Raw genomic sequence first — 25,530 nt, 5'->3', positions numbered from 1 at the left:
TGCTTCAGATGCCCTGCAGATTTCACCAGGTATTGTGCTGCACAGCTATTAGCTTTCACTTATGTCAGCTGCCTCAGTCCCTTTGCCCTTGCCACTGCCAGAGCCCGGGAACCACACTGCAGTCAGCACAGGCCTCTGTGCAAGATGGCAGCCTAGACTCCCATGGCTGACCCCACTGCCATTTGCATGCTTGGGGCTAGCCCCACCAACTCTGCACTTGCATGGTGCTGCCCTGACACCCATCACCAGCCTCTACGGCAGTGCTTACCCCTCAGGGGGAGATTGTGCAGCCATGGGAAAGCACCCCGACAGCCAGGGTCCCTGAAGCTGTCAGTGAACGTGTAGTTGACTCTGGCCCTTTGCTGCCTGCCTGGCCCCTACTACTGTGTGTCTGCAACTGGCCCTGACCACTACATACACAGGCATCTGTAGCTGGCCCCGCAGCCGAGTGCATGTTCACCACCAGAGCCGGCCACCACCACTGCCTGTCCTGGTCTCCAGCTGCTGGACCTGCAAGTGCTGCTGAGGACCCCAACAGCCCTTGCAGCCACTATGGACCCCTTGCAGTGTTTGCCAAGAACCACGCAGTTGTTGGATTCTAGTGACCTGAGCTAAAGTGATGACAACCCCCCAGACCCACTGCTGCCACATGCCCCCTTGGCGGCCGGTACCACCAGACTTGCTCCAGTGTGCCCCACCTGCAGGTGGAAGTTTTCCCATAGTGACATTAGTCTATAAAGTCTACAAGAGGTTATTCCTTTTTCAAATGTGTAGACACCTACACAAGGCTGCTAGGTTCACCAAGAATCAGGGAAAAATGCCTCTACCAAAGGAATACAGTAAACTTCCAGTAACTAGCCCAAAGAAATTGAGACCAGGAACCATCCAACAAAGAATTCAAAAAAACTGTTCTACAGATGCACTGAGGACTATAAGAGAATACAGGCAAACAATTTAATGATATCAGGAAAACAACAGAAGAACAAAACGAGAAATTCAAGAGAGATAAAAACATAAAAAAGAACCAAACGAATTCTGGAGCTGAACAGTACAATGACTGAACTGTAGCATTCAATAGAGAGCTTCAACAGCAGGCTAGACCAAGCAGAAGGATCAGTGAGCTTGAAGACAGATCATTTGAAATTCTGTAGTCAGAGGAGAAAAAAAAGAGTGAAAAGGATGAAGAAACCCTATGGGACTTTTGGGACACAATCAAGAGAAATAATGTATGCATCCTTGGAGTCTCAGAAGACGAAGAGATGGAAAAAGGGGCAGAAAGATTATTTAAAGAAATAGTGGCTGAGGGAATTCCCTGGTGCGTCAGTGGTTAGGACTCTGTGCTTTCACTACCGAGGGCGCAGGTTCAATACCTGATCGGGGAACTAAGATCCTGCAAGCCACATGGTGTGGCCAAAAAAGAAAAAAGAAAAAAAAGAAACAATGGCTGAAAACTTGCAAAATGTGGGGAGAGATTTATGGGTCCAAGTTGAAGTTAGTAGGTCACCTCAAAATTTCAATCCAAAAAGATCTTTTCCAAGACACATTTTACTAAACCTGTCTAAAATCAAAGAATTTTAAAAGCAGCAAGAAAAAAGAATTTCTCTCATACAAGGGAATTTCATAAGGCTATCAGCAGATGTTTCAGTGGAGACCAGGATGATATATTCAAAGTGCTGAAAGAAAGAAAGAAAGAAAGCTAACCAAAAATACTTTACCAAACTAAACTGTCCTTCAGAAATGAAGGTGAGATAAAGACTTTCCCCCCCCAAAATAAAAAAACCCGCTGAGGGTATTCATCATCACTAAAAGTGCCTTATAAGAAATGCTGAAAGGTTGCTAATTACCAACATGAAAACACACAAAACAATGGTAAAGGTAAGCACAGAGTCAGATACAAAACAGTTTAATAATATAATACGGTGTCCTGTTAACTACTTAACTCTAGTATAAAGGTTAGAAGACAAAGGTATTAAAAATAGCTATAGCTAAAACAATTTGTTAATGTATACACAATATATAAAGATGTAAATTGTGACATCAAAATAATACTGTAAATCAACTACGCTTCAATAAAACATTAATGGGGGGGCAAGTGAAAAGGTACTTTTTGTATTCAACCAAAGTTGTTATTAGCATAAAACAGACTGTCATATATACATGATCTTTCATATAAGCAGCATGGTAATTACAAAGCAAAAACCTAAAACAGACTCACAAAAATAAAGAGAAGGAAATAAAAGCACACCATTATGGAAACTCATCAATTCAAAAAGGAGAGAGGAAAAAAAGGAAAAAGGGAACTACAAAACTGCCCCAAACCAATAAGATGGCATTAGTAAGTCCTTACGTATATTAATCTAAATGTAAACAGATTTAATTCTCCAATCAAAAGGTACAGAGTGGTGGATGGATAAAAACACAAGAACCAACTATATGCTGCCTACTAGAGACTCAGTTCAGATTTAAAGACACACGTAAGCTCAAAGTTAAGGAATGGAAAAGGATATTCCATGCAAACAGAAACCAAAAGAGGGCAGGGGTAACTATATTTATATCAGACAAAATAAAACTTTAAGCCTAAAATGGTAACAAGAGACAAAGAAAGTCATTATATAATGATAAGGGGGTCAATTCATCAAGAAGATGTAACAACCTTAAATATATATGTGCCCAACACTGGAATATATTAAGCAATAACTAACAGGTATGAAGGGAGAAATAGACAACAACACAGTAACAGCAGAAGCCTTAAATAAACCACTTTCAACAATGGATAGATTATCCAGAGAGAAAATCAACAAGGAAACATTGGACTTGAACAATACTTTAAACCAAATGGACCTTACAGACATATAGAGAACATTCCGTCCAACAGCAGCAGAATACTTTTCAAGCACACACAGAACATTCTCCAGGTCAGATCACATAATAGGTCACAAAATAAATCTTGGCAAATTTAAGAAGACTGAAATCATACCAGGTATTTTTTCTGACCCAAATGGTAAAAAACCAGAAATCAATAACAGGAGGAAAGACGGAAAATCCACAAATATATGGAAGTTAACACACTCCTGAACAGTTAATGCGACAAAAAAGAAATCAAAGGAACTCAAAAAATATCTTCAAACAAATGAAAATGGAAACACAATATACCAAATCCTATAGGATGCTGCAAAAGCAATTCGAAGAGGAAAGTTTATACTGATAAATGCCTACATTAAGAAAGAGATAGATCTAAAAAAAACAACCTAACTTTACACCTCAAGGAAGTAGAAAAAGAACAAACTAAGCCCAAAGTAGCAGAAGGAGGGAAATAACAAAGATCAGAGCAGAAATAAATGAAATAGAGACCAGAAGAATAGGAAAGATAAGAAACCTAAAAGCTGGTTTATTGAAAAGAAAAACAAATTTGACAAACTTTTACCTAGACTAAGAAAAAAAGAGAAGACTCAAAATCAGAAAAGAAAGAGGAGACATTAAACTGATACCACAGAAATAAAAAGGACTGAAAGAGACTACTGTGAAGAATTATACACCAACAAATTGGATAACCTAGAAGAAATGGATACATTCCTAGAAACATACAACCTACCAAATGAATTGTGATAAACAGAAAATCTGAACAGATCAGTGACAAGGAAGGATACTGAACCAATAATTAAAAACCTCCCAACACAAAAAAGGCCAGGACCAGATGGTTTCATTGGAGAATTCTATAAAACATTTAAAGAATAATTAACGTCAATCCTCCTCAAACTCTTCCAAAAAACAGAAGAGAATATTCCCAAACTCATTACAGGAGGCTGGCATTACCCTGATACCCAAGCCAGATAAGGACACTACAAGGAAGGAAAACTATAGACCAATATCCTCGATAAATATAGATGCAAAAATTCTCAACAAAATATTAGCAAACTGAATTGAACAGCACATTAAAAGGATAATACACCATGATCAAGTGAGATTTATCCCTGAGATGTAAGGACAGATGGTTCAACATTTGCAAATCAATTGATATTGATTGAAACTGAAAGATAAAAATCTTATGATCATCTCAACAGATGCAGAAAACACATTTGACAAAATACAACATCATTTCATGATAAAAATAACCAATTGGGAATAGAAGGAACATAACATCACAAAGCCAATATCATACTCAATGGTGAAAGACTGAAAGCTTTCTCTCTGTGATCGCAAACAGGACAAGGGTGCCCATTCTTGCCACTCCAATTCAACATAGTATTGGAAGTCCTAGCCAGATCAATCAGGCAAGAAAAAAAAAGGCATCCAAATTGGAAAGGAAGTAAAATTATCTCTCTTTGTAGATAAGATGATCTTATATATAGAAAACCCTAAAGACTCCCCATGCGCCCCTCCCCCTCCAGCAAACTGTTGGAACTACTCAATAGATTCAGTAAATTTGCAGGATACAAAATCAAAATACAGGAAATTCCCTGGAAGTCCAGTGGTTAAGACTCTGCACTTCCACTGCAGGTGGTGCGGGTTCGATCCCAGATCAGGGAATTAAGATCCTGCAAGCTGCACAGAGTGGCCAAAAACAAAACCAAAATCAAAATACAGAAATCAGTTGCATTTGCATACACTAGCAACAAAACATTTGAAAAAGAAAAAAGAAAACAATCCCATTCACAATACATCATAAATGATAAAACAGTGATAAATTTAACTGAGGTGGTGAAAGGTCTGTATACTGATAACTACAAGACACTGAAGGAAATTGAAGACACAGACAAATAAAGATATCCTGTGTTTATGGATCAGATCAATTAATATTGTTGTAATGTCCATACTACTCAAAGCCATCTGTAGATTCAATGCAATCCTGATCAAAATTCCAATGGTATTTTTCACAGAAATAGAAAAACAATCCTATAATTTTTATAGGAGCCACAAAAGACCCCAAACAGTCAAAGCAATCCTGAGAAAGAAGACCAAAGCTGGAGGCATCACACTTCCTGATTTCGAACTATACTACAAATCTTTAGTAATCAAAACAGTATGATACTCTCATAAAAACAGAAACATAGACCAATGGAAAAGAATTGAGAGCCCAGAAATAAACACTCACATGTAGGGTCAACTAACATTTGACAAAGGAGCCAAGACTATTCAATAGGGAATATATATTCTCTTCAATGACTGGTGTTGGAAAAATTGGGTAACCACATGCAGAAGAATGACATTGGACCCCTGTCTTACATCACTCACAGAAATTAACCCAAAGTTTATTAAAGACTTAAACATAAGAAATGAAACTGTAAAACTGCCAGAAGAAAACATTTAAAAAAAGCTCTACCTGACACTCGTCTTGGCAATGATTTTTTGGATATGACACCAAAAGCATGGTCAACAAAAACAAAAATCAACAAGTGGGACTACATCAAACTAAAAGCTCTGGGCAGCAGAAGAAATAATCAACAAAATGAAAAGGAAACGTACAGAATGGAAGAAAAGATTTGCAAATCATATATTTGCTAAAGGGTTAACATTCAAAATATATGAAAAACTCATAACCCAATTACAAAATAACCCCAAAGAATCCAATTAAAAAATGGGCAGAGAAAATGAATAGACATTTTCTGAAGAAGACATACAAATGGCCAAAAGGTACATGAAAAGATGCTTGACATCACTAACTGACAGAGAAATGTGAATGAAAACTGCAATATCACCTCATACCTGTTAGAATGGCTAGTATTAAAAAGACAAGAGATAACAAGTGTTGGTAAGGATGTGGAGAAAAAGAGATACCTTCAGCACTGTTGGTAGAAATGTAAATTGGTACAGACACTATGGAAAACAGTATGGAGGTTCCTGATATTAAAAACAGGACTACCATATGATCCAAGATTCCCACCTCTGCATATACATCCAAAGGATATACAAACAGGATCTTGTAGAGATACCTGCACCCCCATGTTCACTACAGCATTATTCACAGTAGCCAAGATATGGATAAAGAAGATGTGGTATATACATACAGTGGAATATTATTTAGCTATGAGAAAGAAGGAAATCTACCATCTGTGACAACATGGAGGGACCTTGACAGCACTGTGCTAAGTGAAATAAGACAGAAAGACAAATACTATATGATATCATTTATATGTGAAATCGAAGAAATCCGAACTTACAGAAACAAGAGTACAGAGGTGGTTACCAGGTCTGAGGAATGGGGGAAATGGGGAGATTGAGCAAAAGGTACAAATTTCCAGTTATAAGACTATTTGGGGGAATCTAATTTATAGGATGGTGATTATAGTAATCATACTGTGTTACATACCTCAAAACTGCTGAGAGACTAGATCTTAAATGTCCTCACCACAAAAAAACCAACCAACCAACCAAACAGAAACATGGTAATTAAGTGTGACATGGAGGTGTTAGCTAACACTATTGTGGTAGTCATTTTGCAACATGTCAATCAAATCAACACACTGCACACTTTACTTATTTATTTATTTTGGCTGCACCATGCGGCTTGTGGGATTTTAGTTCCCCAACCAGGGATTGAACCCAGGCCCTCGGCAATGAGGCTGTGGAGTCCTAACCACTGGACCACCAGGGAATTCCTATGCACACTTTAAACTTACACATGTTATATGTAAATCATAGTACCTTAACACAGCTGGAAAAAAATTCTTTAACAAATATCATCCCAAAAGAATAAAAAAGTTTACAATGTGAAAGGATTTAAAAATTGAAAAATTTAAACATACAGGAAGTTTAATGTATTACCATATGTTTTAAATTTTAAGCCCTTGATGAAACACAAGATTTTAGGGGAAAATGTGAATTACAGAAGCTGACTAGCTGAAGCTATTTCCTACCCCTGCCCCCCAACGCCAGCTGCAGCATGTAACAGTGACTGAGTGCTTAGGTGTCCTAGGCACCGAGTATGAACACAGTGATAAATGTGTTAACTTGTTTTTTTCTAATTTATTCCTCACAATAAATTAGAAATTAGGCAGGAACTATTATTATCCCATTTTACAGATGAAGAAATTGAGGCTCATGTAGATTAGGCAACTTGCCTAATGTCACATAGATAGTATCCAAGAGACTAAAAAAGCTATCAAAACTTACCTCCCCCTAGAACTCCAGGACCAGAAGATTTTACTAGTGATTATTTAAAAAAACTTTCTAATCCCAGGGAAACTCTTAACCATTTTAGAACATTAAAGAAATGGAAAGCTACCTAATCCATTTTATTTAGCATAAGTCAGATACAAAAATCTCATAAAATTATCATACATTTAACGAACAAAAACAAAACTAAACCATAGACCACCATTTCCCAATCAGTTTTCCACATCAGAGCTATGGCTACTGAAATTCACCAAAATCTATTTCTGATAATAATCCTTGAACAATCCAGAAATAAAGCACACTTCCTTAACATAATAAAGATTATCTATCTTAAGCCAATAGTCAATATAATCCTCAACATAAATTTTAGAGACATTTCTATTGATATCAGCAACAAAACAGATGTGTAGAAATGCCCACTCCCCTTATTATTATATAACATTGGGCTTAAAAATGTAACTAAAATAAATACGACATGAAATAAATAGGAAGTAGTATCAACAGAAAAAAATAAAAAATATTTGCAGACAAGTTCCTACATGGAAAACCCAAGACTCAAAAGAGTAAGTCTTAAAAATAATAATCAGCAACATAATTGGACACATAGGCTTTTTCACACCATAATTACTGGTTTACAAAATAATGGAAAAAATGGACTAAATCTGCAATTAAAAATAGCAAAATATATGAAAATTTATTCAGGTACTTAATAAACATGTACTAAGCACCTATTATGTGCCAGTCACTGTTTTTAGTCCTGGGGTTACAGAAATGAATCAAGTAGACTAGGTGGCTACTTAGCTTACATTCAAGAAATGCAAGCATGAGACTTCCAGTACAAAATGACTTGAGTAAAAAGAGGCATGTACAACATTTTTTGATGAAACTATGAAATATTGAAAACACATCAATTTTTGCCAAATTCAACAAGTATAATTTATTTGTAATATTTATATAAATATTGTTGAACACTTGCAAATGATTTAATTAACATGGAAAAAATGGGAAGAGACTACTTAAGAAAATTTGGAAAAAAAAATACAGGGATACACCACCAGATATCAGAACATACCATATAAAAGGATATAGTTAAATCATAATAATTAAGGCTTTATGGTACTGTCACAAAGATAGATGGACCAATGGAACAGAATAGGTAGCCAGAAACAAACGGATAAATTTAAGAATTAAACACAAGATTTAAAAAAAATGCCACTTAAAAATGGGGAAGAATGGTACTGGCAAAATTGGTTTGCCAGGTAAGATAAAAAATTATTTTACAATCTCATCTTGGGACTTCCCTGGTGGTCCAGTGGTTGAGAATCCGTCTTACAATGCACGAGACACCGGTTCGACCCCTAATCAGGGAACTAAGATCCCACATGTTGAGGTGCAACTAAGCCCACTTGCCACAACTGCTGAGCCTGTGTGCCACGACTACCGAGCCCACATGCTCTGGAGCCCACGTGCCACAACTAGGGAAAAGCCCGCACGCCACAACTAGAGAAAAGCCCGTGCACTGCGATGAAGAGCCTGCGAGCCACAACTGAGACCCGATGCAGCCAAAGAATAAATATTTTTAAAAAATCTCATCTCATACAATGTATCAAAATTATTAAAGATGGATTAAATAACTACATAAAAGATGGATTAAATAATTACATAAAAATGTGGGCTTCCCTGGTGACACAGTGCTTAAGAATCTGCCTGCCAATGCAAGGGACACGGGTTCGATCCCTGGTCAGGGAAGATCCCACATGCCGCGGAGCGGCTAGGCCCATGAGCCATGGCCACTGAGCCTGTGCATCCGGAGCCTGTGCTCCGCAACAGGAGAGGCCACAACAGTGAGAGGCCTGCATACCGCAAAAAAATTTAAAAAAAATAATAAATAAGTTAATTAAAAAAATCTCATCTCATACAATGTATCAAAATTATTAAAGATGGATTAAATAACTACATAAAAGATGGATCAAATAATTACATAAAAATGTGGGCTTCCCTGGTGACACAGTGGTTAAGAATCCGCCTGCCAATGCAGGGGACACGGGCTCGATCCCTGGTCAGGGAAGATCCCACATGCTGTGGAGCAACTAAGCCTGTGCGCCACAACTACTGAGCCTGTGCTCTAGAGCCTGCAAGCCACAACTACTGAGCCCGAGCGCCACAACTACTGAAGCCTGTGTGCCTAGAGCCTGTGTTCCGCAGCAAGAGAAGCCACAGCAATGAGAAGCCTGTGTGCAGCAACGAAGACCCGACACAGCCAAAAATAAATAAATTAAAAAATAATAATAATAATTACATAAAAAAGAAGTAAGATTACACAAACCAGGAGGAGATACAAGTATAAACTTGACTTTTGGATGAAAAAGGGTAGTATCAATAAAACAGATCACAAAGGAAAAGAAATCAGACTAAACATTACAAAGTTCTACACATCTAAAACCATTATAAGCACAATTAAAAGTCAAACTACAAATGTGGAAAATCCACCATAACTACTACTAATAAATGGTTAGCGTCTGTACTACATAAGGATCTTATGCAAGTAAGGAAAGACTAATACTTCAATAGAAAAATATGCAAAGACTATGAACAGACAATTCACAGAAGAGTAAATACAAAACACTGATAAATACAGGTATATGAAAAAAATGTTTCAACCTCACCAGTAAATCTACTTAGGAAGTCAGACACAATCCATTACATATTAAACTGGCTGCTGTTAAGAATAATGGCTTTACAGTAAACTTATCACATGGAAAACAAAATACTCAAATTTTAAGAAATCTCAACTTTGAAGTACAGGAGATATTGGTATAGGAAGGCCATCCTATTGTAAGTCACTTAGGAAATCACTTAGGGGCTGAAGTAATCAATGCAGTCTATTATTTCTGCAACTTCAACATATTACAGTCAATATACTTACGGTCCCTGGCACTATGTAGCATTAAATACACATTTCCTAATATTTCATTAAGTAAAATAAGAGCTGAATATTTAATAAAAACATTTTAATAGTTCAAAGCTATATTATGGTACAATATCACTAATGAATCAATTCTTATTAGAACAGTATATAAAGCTGTCCAAAACTTGTATTACTCCGTCTTCTGAAAAAACATGACCTTTTCATTAAAGTACAGTTTTTTGGTTTGTTTTTTTTGGCTGCCCGCACAGTACGCGGGATCTTAGTTCCTCGACCAGGGATCAAACCCAGGCCCCCAGCAGTGGAAGCAGAGTCCTAACCACTGAACCGCCAAGGAAGTCCCCTAAAGTACAGTTTTAACAATGAATAATTTCACTTTAAAAGTATGCATGGAACAGTTATATTACATTACCATTTCAAAGCATTAATGTTTGGAGAAAAACTGCTTAATTCATATAAATACTTTTTTCCCACCTGAAGATATTTTTTAAGCATTTAAGAAACACCAATGTGTGAAGCTGGGGGTGACATTTTCCTTTCGTTGTGTAAATGATCCTAAGACAACAGCTGATATGAAAACATATCAGCTATTGATATGTATGTAAATGTAAACCAGGTATCATCTTTACCATGATCTTGTTTAGTTGATAAAACTGCCATTTTTTGAATAAAAACTTAAAAACTTAGCTAAGTGTCACAAGCCATTTTCAATACAGTAACAAAACAAGAGCTTTTTTCTTGCCTTTAGATAGATCCCATGAAACATGTACTGAATATGCAGGTGTTTGTTTCTCTGATAGAATAACGATGGTTGAGTGTGAGAATGCACATGTGTGTATGGTATGTTAGTGTGGGAATGTGTGGTCAATAGAAATGTCGTGTCTTAGTAAGAATTAAAACAATCATTAGTTTACTTTAAAAAAATAAACCTTAGCTTACATTTTAAAATATTTAATTAGAAAAAACAAAACCATTCTAGAAATAAAGGAAATGAGCTACACTTTTAATGAGCACCTTATTCCTGAAATTAGGTACTGCAATTTATGGAAGTAATGGGACGTAAAATACCTGTAATAACAGTGGCATTAAGTTTCAGGTACTTACCGGGATTCAACCTCTTGTTTAATTTCTTGCCATTCTCCATATGGGTTTGATTTTTTATGAGCTTTGGGTTTTTCTTCACTTGGACCTGATGAATTCTTCCCTTGGGTATTTTTTTCTTTCTGTGTTTCTGGTTCAGTTCCTTTATCACTATTTTTATTTTTTTCCTGAAATGTCAAAGTTAAGAAATAACAAACTTCAAGCAAAACTGCCAGGACCAAAAATTTCTTTAACGTAGTCTTGGTATTGATTTATAAATAATACATTAACTCAGTAGTTCAAATTTGCATGTAATACAACAAACGTACATAAAAGAACTCCTTTAATGCTTGATTAGGTTTTTCATTAAGTCTAAAATGCTAACACATCATGGCCAAGGCTGTTTTTTAAAATAATATAACACGATCCTATTAATGTTCTACCCCCCTCAGAGACATACACTGGCCTTTTTATCCTCTCTTCTCCACTTTACTGGGTCTCTCCTTACTTACATGTCCAACAGACCTCCCTTTATACTGTGCCCCTTTTGAATTTAATGCCATGTCACTGGACCCTTCTATACCCATTATCTATTTAAAGAACTCCCTCAACAAATTAGTGTTAACTGAAATCCATCTTCATGTTGAGGACACTGCCAAAACCTCACTGGCCTGTACAACTGGTAATGATGTGAAATTGGAAAAAGACATACCCCTGAGGTAGAAATACCTCCCAAGGAGCCCCTGGAGAGGGCTGGTGCTTTTATCATCTGGGATAACAAAGCCCCGTGGCCCGGTTTAGCATGTGGACCATGCATTAGATTTCAGCCTCTTCGTAAACTTGCACAACCATGGGTGGCAGTCCTGGAACACTGTTTCGTTTGCAATTCTTTGAATGGATGTTAACTCATTCCCTTATGCTGCTGATATCACAGAAGTAGGAGACAGCATCAGCTTTCTCTTAGCCAACCTGACTGCTTCCAGGCCACGACACTTTTAAAGTGAGGTCATGCAATACATGCCTCCTCCTCTGAGGCTCATACCACCTTCTATATAGTTCTCTTCCATTCTTCCTCTCATGATCTAATGACCTCTGGCCACTACTCCATATATGTGCTTTTTAATGTTCACACTTAATTGTATGTATGTTTTTTCCTTTATTTATTTACTTTTTGGCCATGTGGCATGTGGGATCTTAGTTCCCTAACCAGGGACTGAACCCACGCCCCGGCATTGGAAGCGCAGAGTCTTAACCACTGGACCGCCAGGGAAGTCCCCATTTCTCCATATCAAGCGATGACTCTGGCAACTCTGTATGTTCTCTGTGTTCAAATTCTTGTCCTCCACACTGTAAAGCAACTATACTCTAATAAAAACGAAACAAAACAAAAAACCAAAACTCTTGTCATCCCAGAGCTTAAAAATTCCCTACCCTCAGTTTTGTGACCCACAAAACCAATGACTTAGGCCTTCACTATATTTCAGCCGCCTAATAAGATATTCTCCTCATATGTAGTACCTGGTGCATAGGTACTATTCAAATATTAGATCCTCACACTTATGTTCCTTTTAATTTGAATGAGGTCATCACTCAAAAATGCCCCACTTACGAAATCTTAAACTCCAAAAGCCCACCCTCTGACCACAATGTTATTCTTTTGGCTTTCTGGCTCGCTTACTTCTACAATACCTCCTCTATCCAACATCATTACCATCTCTACTACCTTAATTTCCTGTGTTCTGAGTTTGTTAGTCTCATCTAGACTTTACATTCTTCGTTATCAGGCCCCAGCCCACAGAGAATCACGTTATAAACATTCTTTTGCTAGCACCCTTAAAATATCTTTGTCCCTATGCCTGTCTATCGCGTAGGACCTAAAAATCTCCAACACAAATCTATCCAACCATTAGTTTGTCAAGTGTTACAAAAAAAAAATCACACAACCATACAAACTGATGAGATTTCAGAATTTATGACATCCAATTTCAGCAGAGACTTTAACACTGCTTAGTAATGTGTCTCCAGTTATTTCTTCTCCTGGTCCCCTTAGTGATTATTCAAAATACATATTCAGCTCCACAGGGCTGAATTAATAATTTTATATTCATATCATGGAATACTATCCATCCATTATTTTAGTACATGAAGACTTAACGATGTCTTTGTGACAGATTAAATTGGAAAGTGATAATAAAACCTTATTACAGTATGACTCCATACCTTGTTTAAAGCAATGTACAAGTCTGAATAGAAAATTATAGACCAAAACCATCAAGGTATTATACTGATTTCTCTGGGAAACGGCAGGATTATAGTTTGTCCTTTTTTGTTTATCTGTATTTTGTAATATTTTGTTTGCTTGAAGTTAATAATATCTGTCCCACATTGGATGCTGGGTTACCTAAATTTCACTATAAACATTTTAAGATATCTGCTACACAAGGGCTTTCCTGCTGCTCTTCTATAAACTGGATACATCCCTCACCCTAAGTTCCACCAAGATTTATGGGGCAGGTTGAGAAGTTGCAGGCAATGACAAGACCCTAGGTAAGGCTGGAAGTGCCCTCTCTCCAGCATCCTGGATATTCCTTCACCTCTCAGGCCAGTACTCAACCATGGATCAATGCTATGTATCTCGTCTGCTTTGGCACCCAGGCTCCTGAGTGTTCCTGGAAAGGTCACAAAAGCAGGAGGACTAGCTATACTATTAACACTATAAAAATGTCTGTTCTACTTTCCCACCATGGTTGGGCACTTAGCACCACCACCTGTCAATCCTCTTACTTACTTCATTTCTTCTCCCACCCTGGCTCAGTGATTATTTTAGTCTGTTAATGTTTTCAAGCTCCCCAAAGCTTCTCAGTCTCAGCAAGCAATCTTGATTTCTTTATACATGAGTAAATTGAGGCTAGAAGGCAGGACTCTTCTTTCCTGACAGCAAATCATCCATAGTCATACCTTACAGAAAATGAAAACCTTACCACCTTACAGAAAATGAAAACCTTACCTTCTTACAGAAAATGAGTTTATTCCTTGTTCAAGACCAACCTATCCACTTACCCTTGTTGGTATTCCGTTTCTACCTCCTTTGGAGTCCCTCTTAAGGAAACATCACCACCACAAATCTCTCACAATTAAAAGTCAGTATATAGCCACCATCTTATCATCTAATTTCTACTTTTCATTACATATCCAAACCACATATACACTGTGAAGCACTTTTCATCCTCCTGTAATCTGAGTTTTCCCACCTAAAACTCTGGTATAACTGCTAGAAGGATATCAAGGACTTCCTTACTGCAAAATTCAATGGACATTTTTCCTTTTCTAGACCTAGTTAATCCCTGATGTTCTCTACTCCTTTGGCTTCTGGGATACTGAATTCTTCTGCTTCTCAGCATACCTTCCTAATCATTCTTTCCTCATTCTGCCTTGTGGGCTCCTCTTTCTCTCCTGTACTTAAATGTTTAATATTCCCCAAGGTCATTTTCCTAGGTTACTTCACCCATTCTGAGACTTAAATTACTACCAGTATGTTGATGATACTCAAATTAACATTTCTAGCCTAGACATTCATACTTGCGTGTTCAGACAGCTCTCTGAATGTTACAGAGGCATTTCAAACTTAGGAGGTCTAAAAATGAATTTACTATATTGTTATCAAATAGATATCAATAAATGATACAACCATTTATCCGGGTGCCAAAATGCATCTCTTGGTTTTATTTCTATCTTCTACCAGAAAGCTGAAGAAAGTCTGTAGATCTTTTCATAAATTAACGAACTGCTGTAAAGAGTAAATCAAGAACTTACCTTAAACTTTATTTTTAGTTTTTGCATTTCTGTAGAGACCTCTCCTTTTTTTCCTCCCTTTTCTGCTTCTTGTTCCCCATCAGAATCATTATGTGAATCTGATGATTTGGACTCTTCTAGGGTGCCAAGTGACTTTTCATTGACTTTACTAGAAAGCAGATCGCCAGAGTGTGGAATGAAATCATCAGGTTTTTCCCATCTGGATTCTATTCAACATATTTTAATAGTCATGTTATTTAGTTACCAATTCTATTTAGAAGAATATCCCCAATATAATGTTTCCTGAAACTTACAGTATATTAAGTGACAACACTGCATCTGTTTCACACCATCACTTGATCAAGAAGATAATAAATAAGAGATCCCAAAGGTCTTGCTATTATCTTTCAGAAATTAAATTCAAGCAATCTGGATTCACTAGATGTATAAACTACAGCCCCAATGGAAAGAGACCTAAGAACTGGTAATACTTTCTGAGGACTCAAAATTTAACCAACACCAGTTTCAGAAAACATCGTAATGGGCACACATGAGATTTCCTGAAATTTATTTATCACAAAATTTCCCTGGGATCTTCAGAAAGTGGAATAATATGGCGAAGATCTGAATGAATATAATTTGTCATTTTATAATAAGGGGAAAAAAAAAAAATCTCAGTTGAACTCTACTGCCACCCAGTGGTTTGTTGGGCTTTTAGTAAAATGATAGCAGTTCTAATTATCTGCAGTTACTATTTTTAGTTTAATAAAAGGGACAGGGAATTCTAAAATTTATTGTTCAACTGGGAAAGTTTTAAGAGTAAAGGGGGCTCTATTAATAATCACATTGATCCAGACATAAACTGAAACTGTTGAGGGAAAATCAGTATGTATAGTCCCTTATTAATTACAGGGTTCTTTCCAGCGCTAATGAAAAAAATTACTTTTTCCTTGTCTTTATTTCACACAAGTAATAAAAGAACTTACAAGAAATAATTGGTTAAGCATCTAATATGTACCAGGCACTGTTTGGGGAACTTTAGAGACACATGACCATCATGAACTCACAGAGTACAGGATCAGCTCTACTTAAGAGCAAATATAGGCTCAGTGACTTACCCACAATCATAGGGCTGGTAAGGGAAGCTGTGCGTTGAGCTCACTCAGATCTAACTCTATAGTTATATGTTATTTTATCTTTATAAGGATTCAGTACATCAAGTTTACTGAGGTAGAAGCATTGTCATCATTGGGCAAGCTGGGTATCTACTTGGAGATCAAAAGGGCCTTTTCCTCCTAAAAGACTTAATGCTATGTAGCAGTCTTTGGATAGCAGGAATTAAAAAACAAACAAACAGGGCTTCCCTCGTGGCGCAGTGGTTGAGAGTCCGCCTGCCGATGTAGGGGACACGGGTTCGTGCCCTGGTCCAGGAAGATCCCACATGCCGCGGAGCGGCTGGGCCCGTGAGCCATGGCCGCTGAGCCTGTGCGTCCGGAGCCTGTGCTCCGCAACAGGAGAGGCCACAACAGTGAGAGGCCCCGCGTACCGCAAAAAAAAAAACCAAAAACACAACAAACAAACAAAGCTCAAAGTTACACCAATACTATAGCTATTTTGGTAAATTTAATTGCAGAAGAAACCAACTATAATTACTGGCAAGACTAGTTTTATGAAATTAGATAAAATCTTAATTTGAAAAACAGATAATAATTAGGTAACAATAATTATGCATGTTTTATAAATATTTATGTAACTGAAAATTATTAAATTAGTAAAAGTGAAAATTAGACAGTCTTACTAGCCACTGCTAAAATAGCTTCAGTTCTGCTTTTTAAAATAGGAGAAGGCAAGTTGAATGAGGTGATCTTCCAAGGTAATGATTATATTTCTAAAATAATCCTGATAAAAACCAATGATGGTAGAGAAAGTAAAAATGATTTTCAAAGCAAAAAAATTTGTGAATGCAGTATCACTTGAGAAGAACAACACATGGCTCAGTATATTACAGAAATCTTTTTGCCTTTCCATTGTATTAATGTTTCTAAATTATAAAAAATACATACTTGCTACAGAAATATGTTTATCACTATACTAAAATTCTCAAGTTCAGACAATTCATCAGCAGGCTAATAAGCAGTGTGAGGTACAATTTTAGACAGCTTAAGAGATAAACAAAGGTAATACGTACCCCCTGTTTCTGTATTATAATAATAGGTATAGCCATTTTCACTTAAACCTTCTACCCAAATGGTCTTCACTGCCGTCTAATGGGAGGAAAAAAACCAGCATAAACTGAAGATGTGGTTATATATTAGATAACTAAGGCAGACTCAGCCAGCCTTTCCTTTCCTCTTGACACCTGGCAATTAGGGGTGGTGGTACTGATCATGGCCAGGAAGCTTGATTTGTGTTAATCGTGAGCCACCTTTCAGGGAGGGAGGGAATGCCTTGCCTCTGAAAGCCAGGAACAGTTCTTTGCAGACTGACAGGGACATGTAAATGGCAACTGACTGCAAACCAACTAATAATATTTGCCCTGCGTGGACTTTTAGGGTAGACATCACTTTTCCACCACCATCCACCCTTTTAACAAAAGGACTATAGAAAGAAAGAAACAAAGGGGGTTGGGGGGACAGGGAGGCTTATCTGGAAGTAAATTTGCTTAATCAACCCTACAAAAATCCCAGAAGCCAATCACTTAAAAGGATTTAAAAAAGACTATTAATGTGCTTCAGTTACCTTTTTTAAGTTTCCTTGAAATCCTTCAGGTTTCTCCCACTGAGATGCTTAAAACAAAATATACTGCATTTGTAAAATCTTCCCCAAAAAATTTAATTTGGCAAAAAATTACAAGATATTCAACATGAATGAAACACTACGTGTCTACAGTTTAAAACATAATTGAAAAATAAAAAGAAACAACATACATCCCAGTAGTACTGTGAAGAATACATGTGAATGCTATGTAACCAAGAAGGAAGGACAGAATGAAGGATAAGAAGTTACTGGTACTTCACAAGAGTTATTAGAGCTAGGTAGGGCTTCTCTTAAAGATTTCTTGGAATTCAGGCTTGATAAATTTTGACATCTTGGGGCAGGGGAGAGTGAGAGATGGAATGAATGACTCCAAAGAGGAATAAGATGAAGAATGCAGGAATTAAAAACAAATATTGCTGAGAGCAAGAGTATATAAAGTAGGATGGTGAACAAAGTCAGCAAGGAATAGGCGCCAGAAGGGAGAAAAAATGTAATTAATAAATAATTTCTATGTAAATTTGAGAAAGACTTATAATCCCCAGCATACAATTATTTATGGTTCACTGCTGAACAACACGCACTTCACTTATGGCTCAGTGCAAACTCTCAGAGATTGTTACTATTTCTATGTCGTCAAAAACTGACTGTGATTCTAGAGGTCTTAATAATTCCCATAATACTGGTAGCCCAAGGTTTTCTTCGTGATTAACTCTCTAATCTCATTTCCTACCTTCCTGACCATTCTTACCTTTTCTTCTACCCATTCCTTTAATATATGTACCACCCACCCTTTCTACTTCTTGTTCTCTTCTTTCTCCTTGTGATCTCATACACTCCTAAAAGTTAAAATATTTACAAAGCTTTATTGAGAAAATATAAAGCTATAATTTATTTGTAAGGAACCCACTATTAAGTCTTTAATTATGACCTTGAGTCACTATGAGAAGGGTACCTTTTTAAAGGGCACGTAATTTTTTTACCAGTGGCAAAAACGTAAAGTTAGTCTTTCATTGTTTAAACGTTCCAATATTAACTAAAAGTCCTAACACAAAACAGTCAGTTATCATTCTCTACTATTTTTATGCCTAAATGACTTACCTCCTGTGATAAGATCATAATAGTAATGGTAACCCTCAGAGGTTATGCCTTCTACCCATCTGCCCTTTGAAGGGTCTTTTTTCTTTTTCTTCTTTTCTTTCTGCTGATTTGATGCAGAGGTGGGTGGCATAGTGCTGGTTACTGGTGACACACTTGGATCTGAAATTTCTGAAGAAAGATGAGAGAAGGGTGAAGTAGCTGATGTAAATTTTTTTTCCTGTTATAAAACACTAATAATTTTATTCCAATTAAAAGCCTGACAAGATTCTTTTGGGAACTTGACACGTTATTACAAAGCCTATTTAGAAAGCTAAATATGCAAGAATATAAGAATATCCTGGAGAATTGTAAAAAAGAAGTGATAAAGGGAATCTAGTCCTACTAGATATTAAAACATTCTGAAACTCTGATTAAAAAACCAATAGTGTAAAACTGATCCAGGAGTAGACAAACATATGACTGAAACACAACAGTACAGAAACAGTTCCAACTGTATATTTCTAGTATTTCTTATTAGAGAAAAAAAAATAATTTAACAAACAATGTTGGACTGACTGGTTAATTATTTGGAAAAAAGTAAATTTATTCTCCACTCCCTGCTCCTCCCATGTTTTTACATCAATATAAATTTCAGATCAAAGATATTTACAAAAAAACCAAAAAGTAAAATAATGTTAAATTTGAATGCATAGAAATTCAAATATTTGGTATGGCAAAAATAAAAACAACAAGGAAAACGTAAGACAGACAAATGATAAATCTTTACAACAAATATGACAGAGGATTAATGTTCCTAACAAAGATCCTTTACAAATCTAACATTCTAACACAAAAATGGGCAAAAAGGACAAAGGTACTTTAACACTTAACTTCACTAATATCCAAAGAAATGCAAATACATACAATTTTTTTTGCATTAGATCAATAATACTGAAAAGAATGAGCAATCCACAGTTAGTCAGTATGATCTATCGGATATTTACATGGGTATAAAAAATGGGTAGTTTTTATGGCTTTGCTTTTTTCCAAAGGAATAATTATTCCCAACATTAGTTAATAAAATAATTTTATTTCTAGAAAAAGTATAAATCAGCCCAACATTTGTGGAGACAGCTTGATTTCATCAGTCAATATACAAAATATATTTACACTTTAAATCTGCAATCTCACTTCTAGAAATTGAGCCTACAGAGATAAATGTGAAAACATGCCTACATAAGGGTGCTCACTGAAACACTCTTCCTAACAGTAAAAAACTCCAAGGAACCTAAATGTTAATCAGGAAGAGACTAGTTACATAAATTATGGCATTTTAATGGCATCCTATTATGGCATTTTATACCCTTTATTGAACACTTGTTACAAGTGGTCACAGTAATGAACAATTCATACCATTATGTTACTTAATTTTAGTAAAAATCGAAAGTCGTATCACTAGCAAGAGGCTTATTCTGGTTGACCCCAAAGCTTGTGTTTCTAAACACTCTGTAGCCACTAAAAATAATGTGTATCTTTAATTATTTAAAAGAAAAGACGTATTTGACATATCATTTAGGGAATAAATAAAACCATCCCCAAACAGACCACAGCATAAAATGTACAGTATAACTTTATTAAAAAAATTCTAAAGATGTCTGGAGAAATCTTAAAAGCAGCTAGTTTTAAAAACTCTTTTCTTTGCCTATACTGTTTCACTTTTAAAGGAATACATATTCTATTTAGAAAACAAGGCTATTAGAAACATTTGATAGGAAAAATCCAATTAAATATAAAACACTAAGATTTATTTGCTCATAGGGCAGCATAACAGAATCTCCCGATCTACCTAATTGATGAGATGAATTTTCAACTACGTCTTTAATTCTGCAGGAATGCCTACAATCCTTTTTCCCCTTAAAATGAACATAAAGCTTTAACCTTGTAGAAATACTACTACCCCCGCCTTTTAACTAATAATGTCAAGGATATTTTAAAAGTCTGGTCACGGACTTCCCCGGTGGTGCAGTGGTTAAGAATCCGCCTGCCAATGCAGGGGAGAGGGGTTTGATCCCTTGTCTGGGAAGATCCCACATGCCACGGAGCAACTAAGCCTGTGTGTCACAGCTACTGAGCCTACGCTCTCCAGCCCATGAGCCACAACTACTGAGCCCACATGCCACAACTACTGAAGCCCGTGAGCTCTAGGGCCCACGTGTCACAACTACTGAGCCTGCGTGCTGCAACTACTGAAGCCCACGCTCCGCAACAAGAGAAGCCACCACAATAAGAAGTCCTTGCATTGTAACGAAAAGTAGCCCCCACTCGCCACAACCAAAGAAAGCCTGTGTGCAGCAACGAAGACCCAACGCATCCAAAAAAAAAACTCTGGGCACAACTGTTCTTATGTGATGAGGGCAACGCCAATTAACTGTTACTCTGCTTAAAAAGTTAATCAAAAGCAGTTTTTGTTAGAAAGTAAAGAATACTGTTCCATGTTGACTACTGCAACCATTATGCAAGATCAACAACTGAGATCTGGTTTCAGGATGATGGATTTGTCATGGAAGAAATGCTTTATAGAAAATTACCAATTTAAAGTCTAAATTCAGTGACAAGATAGATATACTCCACTTAAATAATGCCTTTTATCTGGAAATGAGTTATCCTCACACCCTCAAATTATCTACCTTCTTGCTGGCGGGCATGTGGTAAAATGGGAGCCTTCATACACTGCTGGTGAGAATGTAAACTGGTTCAACCACAGAGGAAAAGTATGGAGGTTCTTCAGAAAATTAAAAAATAGGTCTACTATACCATCCACTAATTCACGTCTGGGTATATACCCAAAGGAAATGAGACTGGATTATGAAGAGATATATACTTATTGCAGCGTTATCACAGCTAAGTTATTCATAGCTAAGATAGGAAACAGCCTAAATGCCCATCAGCAGATAAGTGGATAAAAAAAGATGTGGCATACACACACACACACACACACACACACACAATTCAGCCATGAGAAGGGAGGATACCGTGCCATTTGCGACAACATGGATGAACCCTGAGCACATTATGCTAAGTGAAATAAGCCAGATACGGAAAGACAAATACTGTATGGTATCACCTATATGTGGAATCTAAAAAAGTCAAACTTGTAAAAGACAAAGCAAAATAGGGGATGGGGGAGTGGAGGGATAAGACTAATATTGTTTAAGGGTACAAACTTGCAATGAATAGTAAGTAAGCCAGAAGTCTAATGAACAATATAATGAACATAGACAATGATATCATACTATAATTATGTAATATGATAAATATTGCTACAATGGCAATCCCATTACAATAAATGTATCAAAGTAACACACCATGTTATATACATGTCCAATATATTCAATAAAAAAATTAAAAAGTAAAAAAAAAATCTACCTTCTAGTAGTAAAGTCACTTAATTTGTCCACACAAGGTTAATTCACTATAATTCAATTATATAAATAAACATGATTCATAGTTTTGACCATATAGATAAAGTGAACGGGGGTTATAATGCAATGCCAATTTTTTAAATGAATAGATCCATTTAGCCAAATAATTAGAATACATAAAAACTCAAGTGTCTCGGAAATGAACCGCTGACCTACGATAGAGCAAGGACTAGGAAACCCCAAGAGTAACACAGTTGTTGTGAATGGAGGTACTGAAAGATGAAGATTTAAAAACAAAACAAAAGTGCACAAGCAAAAGTCCCACAGTCTCAATAGGGCTGTGATGTACAGGCAAAGCACTAAGAGTATACCGAGTGTACAACCTCTCTATGGAAACAATAAGAGCTCACTGAGCATGACCTCTGATGTTACTTTTAAAACATTCTGGCTCCTTTTTTACCTGACTCTAAGCCAAGCCTTTTCAAATCCTCTTGGTATGCTTTCAGGGCAGCTGCCTCCATTGCAGCAAACTCCTTTGATGCCTTTTCTTCTTCCTTTGCCTTATCCAGGCTTTTCTGTTTAATCTGAGCAAGACACATACAAAAGTGAAAGCTAGATAAAGGGCTGATATTTACATAGAGAAATTGGCAAAGAAAGAAACAAACTAGATTACCTCACTGATCCTCCTTGCCACATTTTCCTTATGATTCTTTCCTCTTTCATGAAATTCAATGCTCTTGAAGATAAAAAAAAAAAAGAAGATACAAAGGAAAACTACACATAATGTTCACAGCAAAGTAACAGTAAATATATGGAACATAACAAAATTGAATTACAATTGGCAGAAAAGATAAAAATAATTCTAATGCAAATTGGTCCTTTTTATCAAATGATGCTAAGGAACTAAACCACATTATTTATTATTATGCCCTCTGACTAGGTTTCCTTTGGTGCTTAAAATAAACTATGATGACCACATTAATAGAGAAATATACAAGGTACCCTTGATGACTAATCTAGTGAATATGATTGTAAAGAGGACTCAAACAAGACATGAAGCCAAAGGAGGAGTGGAAAAAAAAATCTTAACTTCAAGAAACACCTCTCAACATAAAATGTCAAAACCGGCAAATCTCCAGAATTTGTACTGCTCTACTTGTCACATTAGGTAAGAGGCACAGAGAATAAGCAATGATTCTTAGAACCTTATTCTTCCAAATTGCGAGAAAAGTAGATGTTAAAAAACTCCTCCTAAATTGTAAACAAATACTATTACTATGTGGTAATGGTACAAAATGTAAAACTTCTATGCAGGGCAACCTGGCACTATCTGTCAAAATTAGGCTGCTGTAATAGGGAACAAAGAAGCTCCTTATACACTGATGATGAAAGAGCTCCAGCATATGGTGTCCAGTTTAAAAAAAAAACACCTGTGATGCACGGCAGTGTAAACAGCATGCTACCTTCTATGCGTGCTGGAATCAGAACCTGTATCTATATGCCTATAGAAACAATGGAAAATTTAAAAAGTGGTAACCTATGAGGAATGGTGGTAAATGGATGGATGGGGACAGAGTCGGTGAGTGAATGCTATTACCTATTTAACAGCCAGAATGCTCCCTAAATTACAAATGTGTTGTTGTATGCAGTAAGAAATTTCTGGTAACTTTTCAAAATAAGTTTTGTCAGTCAATTCTTATCTAACACATTTCCTGATTATTCTAAAGTACTGCTGTGAATTCCTCTTTAAAGTGTGACTTCATAAAGCAAATATTCATCCTCTATTTTTCATATATTCGTTTCCTAAAGTTGGTTATATTACACAAAGAATATTTAAGGTCTGTTCAAAAACAAATTAATTTTGTTTCTAAAGGTTAAATCAATGTATATTAGCAATTCAAGAAGATGAAGAAAGACTATCCTAGAAGGAATTATTTACTCTGGATTGGTGGTCCCCAAACTTTTTGGCACCAGGGACTGTGGAAGACATTTTTTCCCTGGGGTGGGGGGTGGGGGGTGTTGGTTCAGGCGGTAATGTGAGTGATGGGGAGCGGCTGTAAATACAGATGAAGCTTCACTTGCTCGCCCACCACTCACCTCCTGCTGGGCAGCCCGGTTCCTAACAGGCCGTGGACCAGTACCACTAGAGGCCTGGGGGTGGGGGACCCCTGCTCTAGATCACTCAAAAACACTGAATTGCTTGGATACTTCCAGGGAAGAGACTATCAGTGATTTGTGTAGCTTTTAAAATTTGTGGCTTTTTTTTTTTTTTTTTTTAGGATGGCTAAGTCAAACAAAATAGTCAAGAACTTTAGCAACTATTCAAAAAGACAAAAAAAAAGCAAGACAAAACTGAACAGAAAAAATCCTTAAACTCTTTGCAGATAATAGTAATAAATGTCTATCAAAGAAACATAACACTGTTAAAGATGGGGCTACTGTTCTTCTGTGCATCCCACTCTACCAAATAATAAGGATATGAATATACATTTAAAAGATACCCTACCGTTTATGTACTATGTACATAGAGTATGACATGCATGAGATGGGGAAAAAAACCAAAAATCAATGGTGCTTTTTGTTTCATGTCTTAAAAGCTGAATTTGGACTAAGACATACAGTAATAATGTGCTTAAAGGTTCCTATTTTCATATTCCATGACAAAGGTAACAATGTTCTTTCAAATTTAAGCATTTAGAGATATAAAGCTCTGCATCAAACATATTTAACTATCTCTAAAACAGAAAACATACAAGAAAAAGTACAATAATGTCGCTTCTTTCTACATATTAAGGGCTTTCTGCTTTTACTTTTCTTTGTATACGACAACATTACAAACAGCACCATCATAACGTAGGTGTTTCATAAACATTAATGCGATTACCCACGCAATGTCCAGTTCCTTAATGTGACTGAAGGGCCACAGAGAAATAATTTGGCTTAGTACATAATCAAATTTGGGCTGATGAAAAAGAAGAAGGCTCACAGCTTTCCTACAAGGAATGCAAAGACAACAAGAATTGTTCGATGTTTTGAAAAATCAAGAGCAATGTATATGAAACTGTTTTGTAAGCTCTGAGTTTAGATCAAAAAGGAACATTTCACATGAATACAATATTATGAGAATCTTTAATAGAGAAATTATCATACAGGCCTATTGTCCGCTATCCAGCACTTGCAGTAATCACAGAATTTCTTTGGTTGGGACTTCCAGTAGTCTGCCCTGGAAAAGGAAAAACAAGTTTAAGTTTATTTACAATTTAAAAAGGTAAATTTTTGCATGATTTACAACTTCTTAAAAAGGCCGAAATATAAGCCTCTGCTACTGAATCTTGACTTGTTACACACAGCACCCTGCTTTAT

General features: G+C 36.5%; 1 protein-coding gene across 1 annotated transcript in view; it reads right to left on the bottom strand.

The window, feature by feature from the left end:
* WBP4 (WW domain binding protein 4) overlaps positions 1-25,530 on the bottom strand; it is a 32,152-nt gene that overhangs the window by 6,280 nt on the left and 342 nt on the right. Inside the window, 8 exon segments of the mRNA XM_089899487.1 lie at positions 11,144-11,307; positions 14,933-15,138; positions 17,100-17,175; positions 17,651-17,697; positions 18,767-18,934; positions 22,628-22,751; positions 22,841-22,903; positions 25,318-25,390. Coding sequence (XP_089755613.1) covers positions 11,144-11,307; positions 14,933-15,138; positions 17,100-17,175; positions 17,651-17,697; positions 18,767-18,934; positions 22,628-22,751; positions 22,841-22,903; positions 25,318-25,390 — 921 coding nt within the window.

This window comes from Delphinapterus leucas, chromosome 18, assembly GCF_059928025.1.
Source record: "Delphinapterus leucas isolate spDelLeu-1000000601 "Yukka" chromosome 18, BTC_Dleu_Yukka2, whole genome shotgun sequence".
Lineage (NCBI taxonomy): Eukaryota > Metazoa > Chordata > Mammalia > Artiodactyla > Monodontidae > Delphinapterus > Delphinapterus leucas.
The sequence above is the reverse complement of the archived record's forward strand: the minus strand, read 5'-3'. Positions and strand labels throughout refer to the sequence as shown.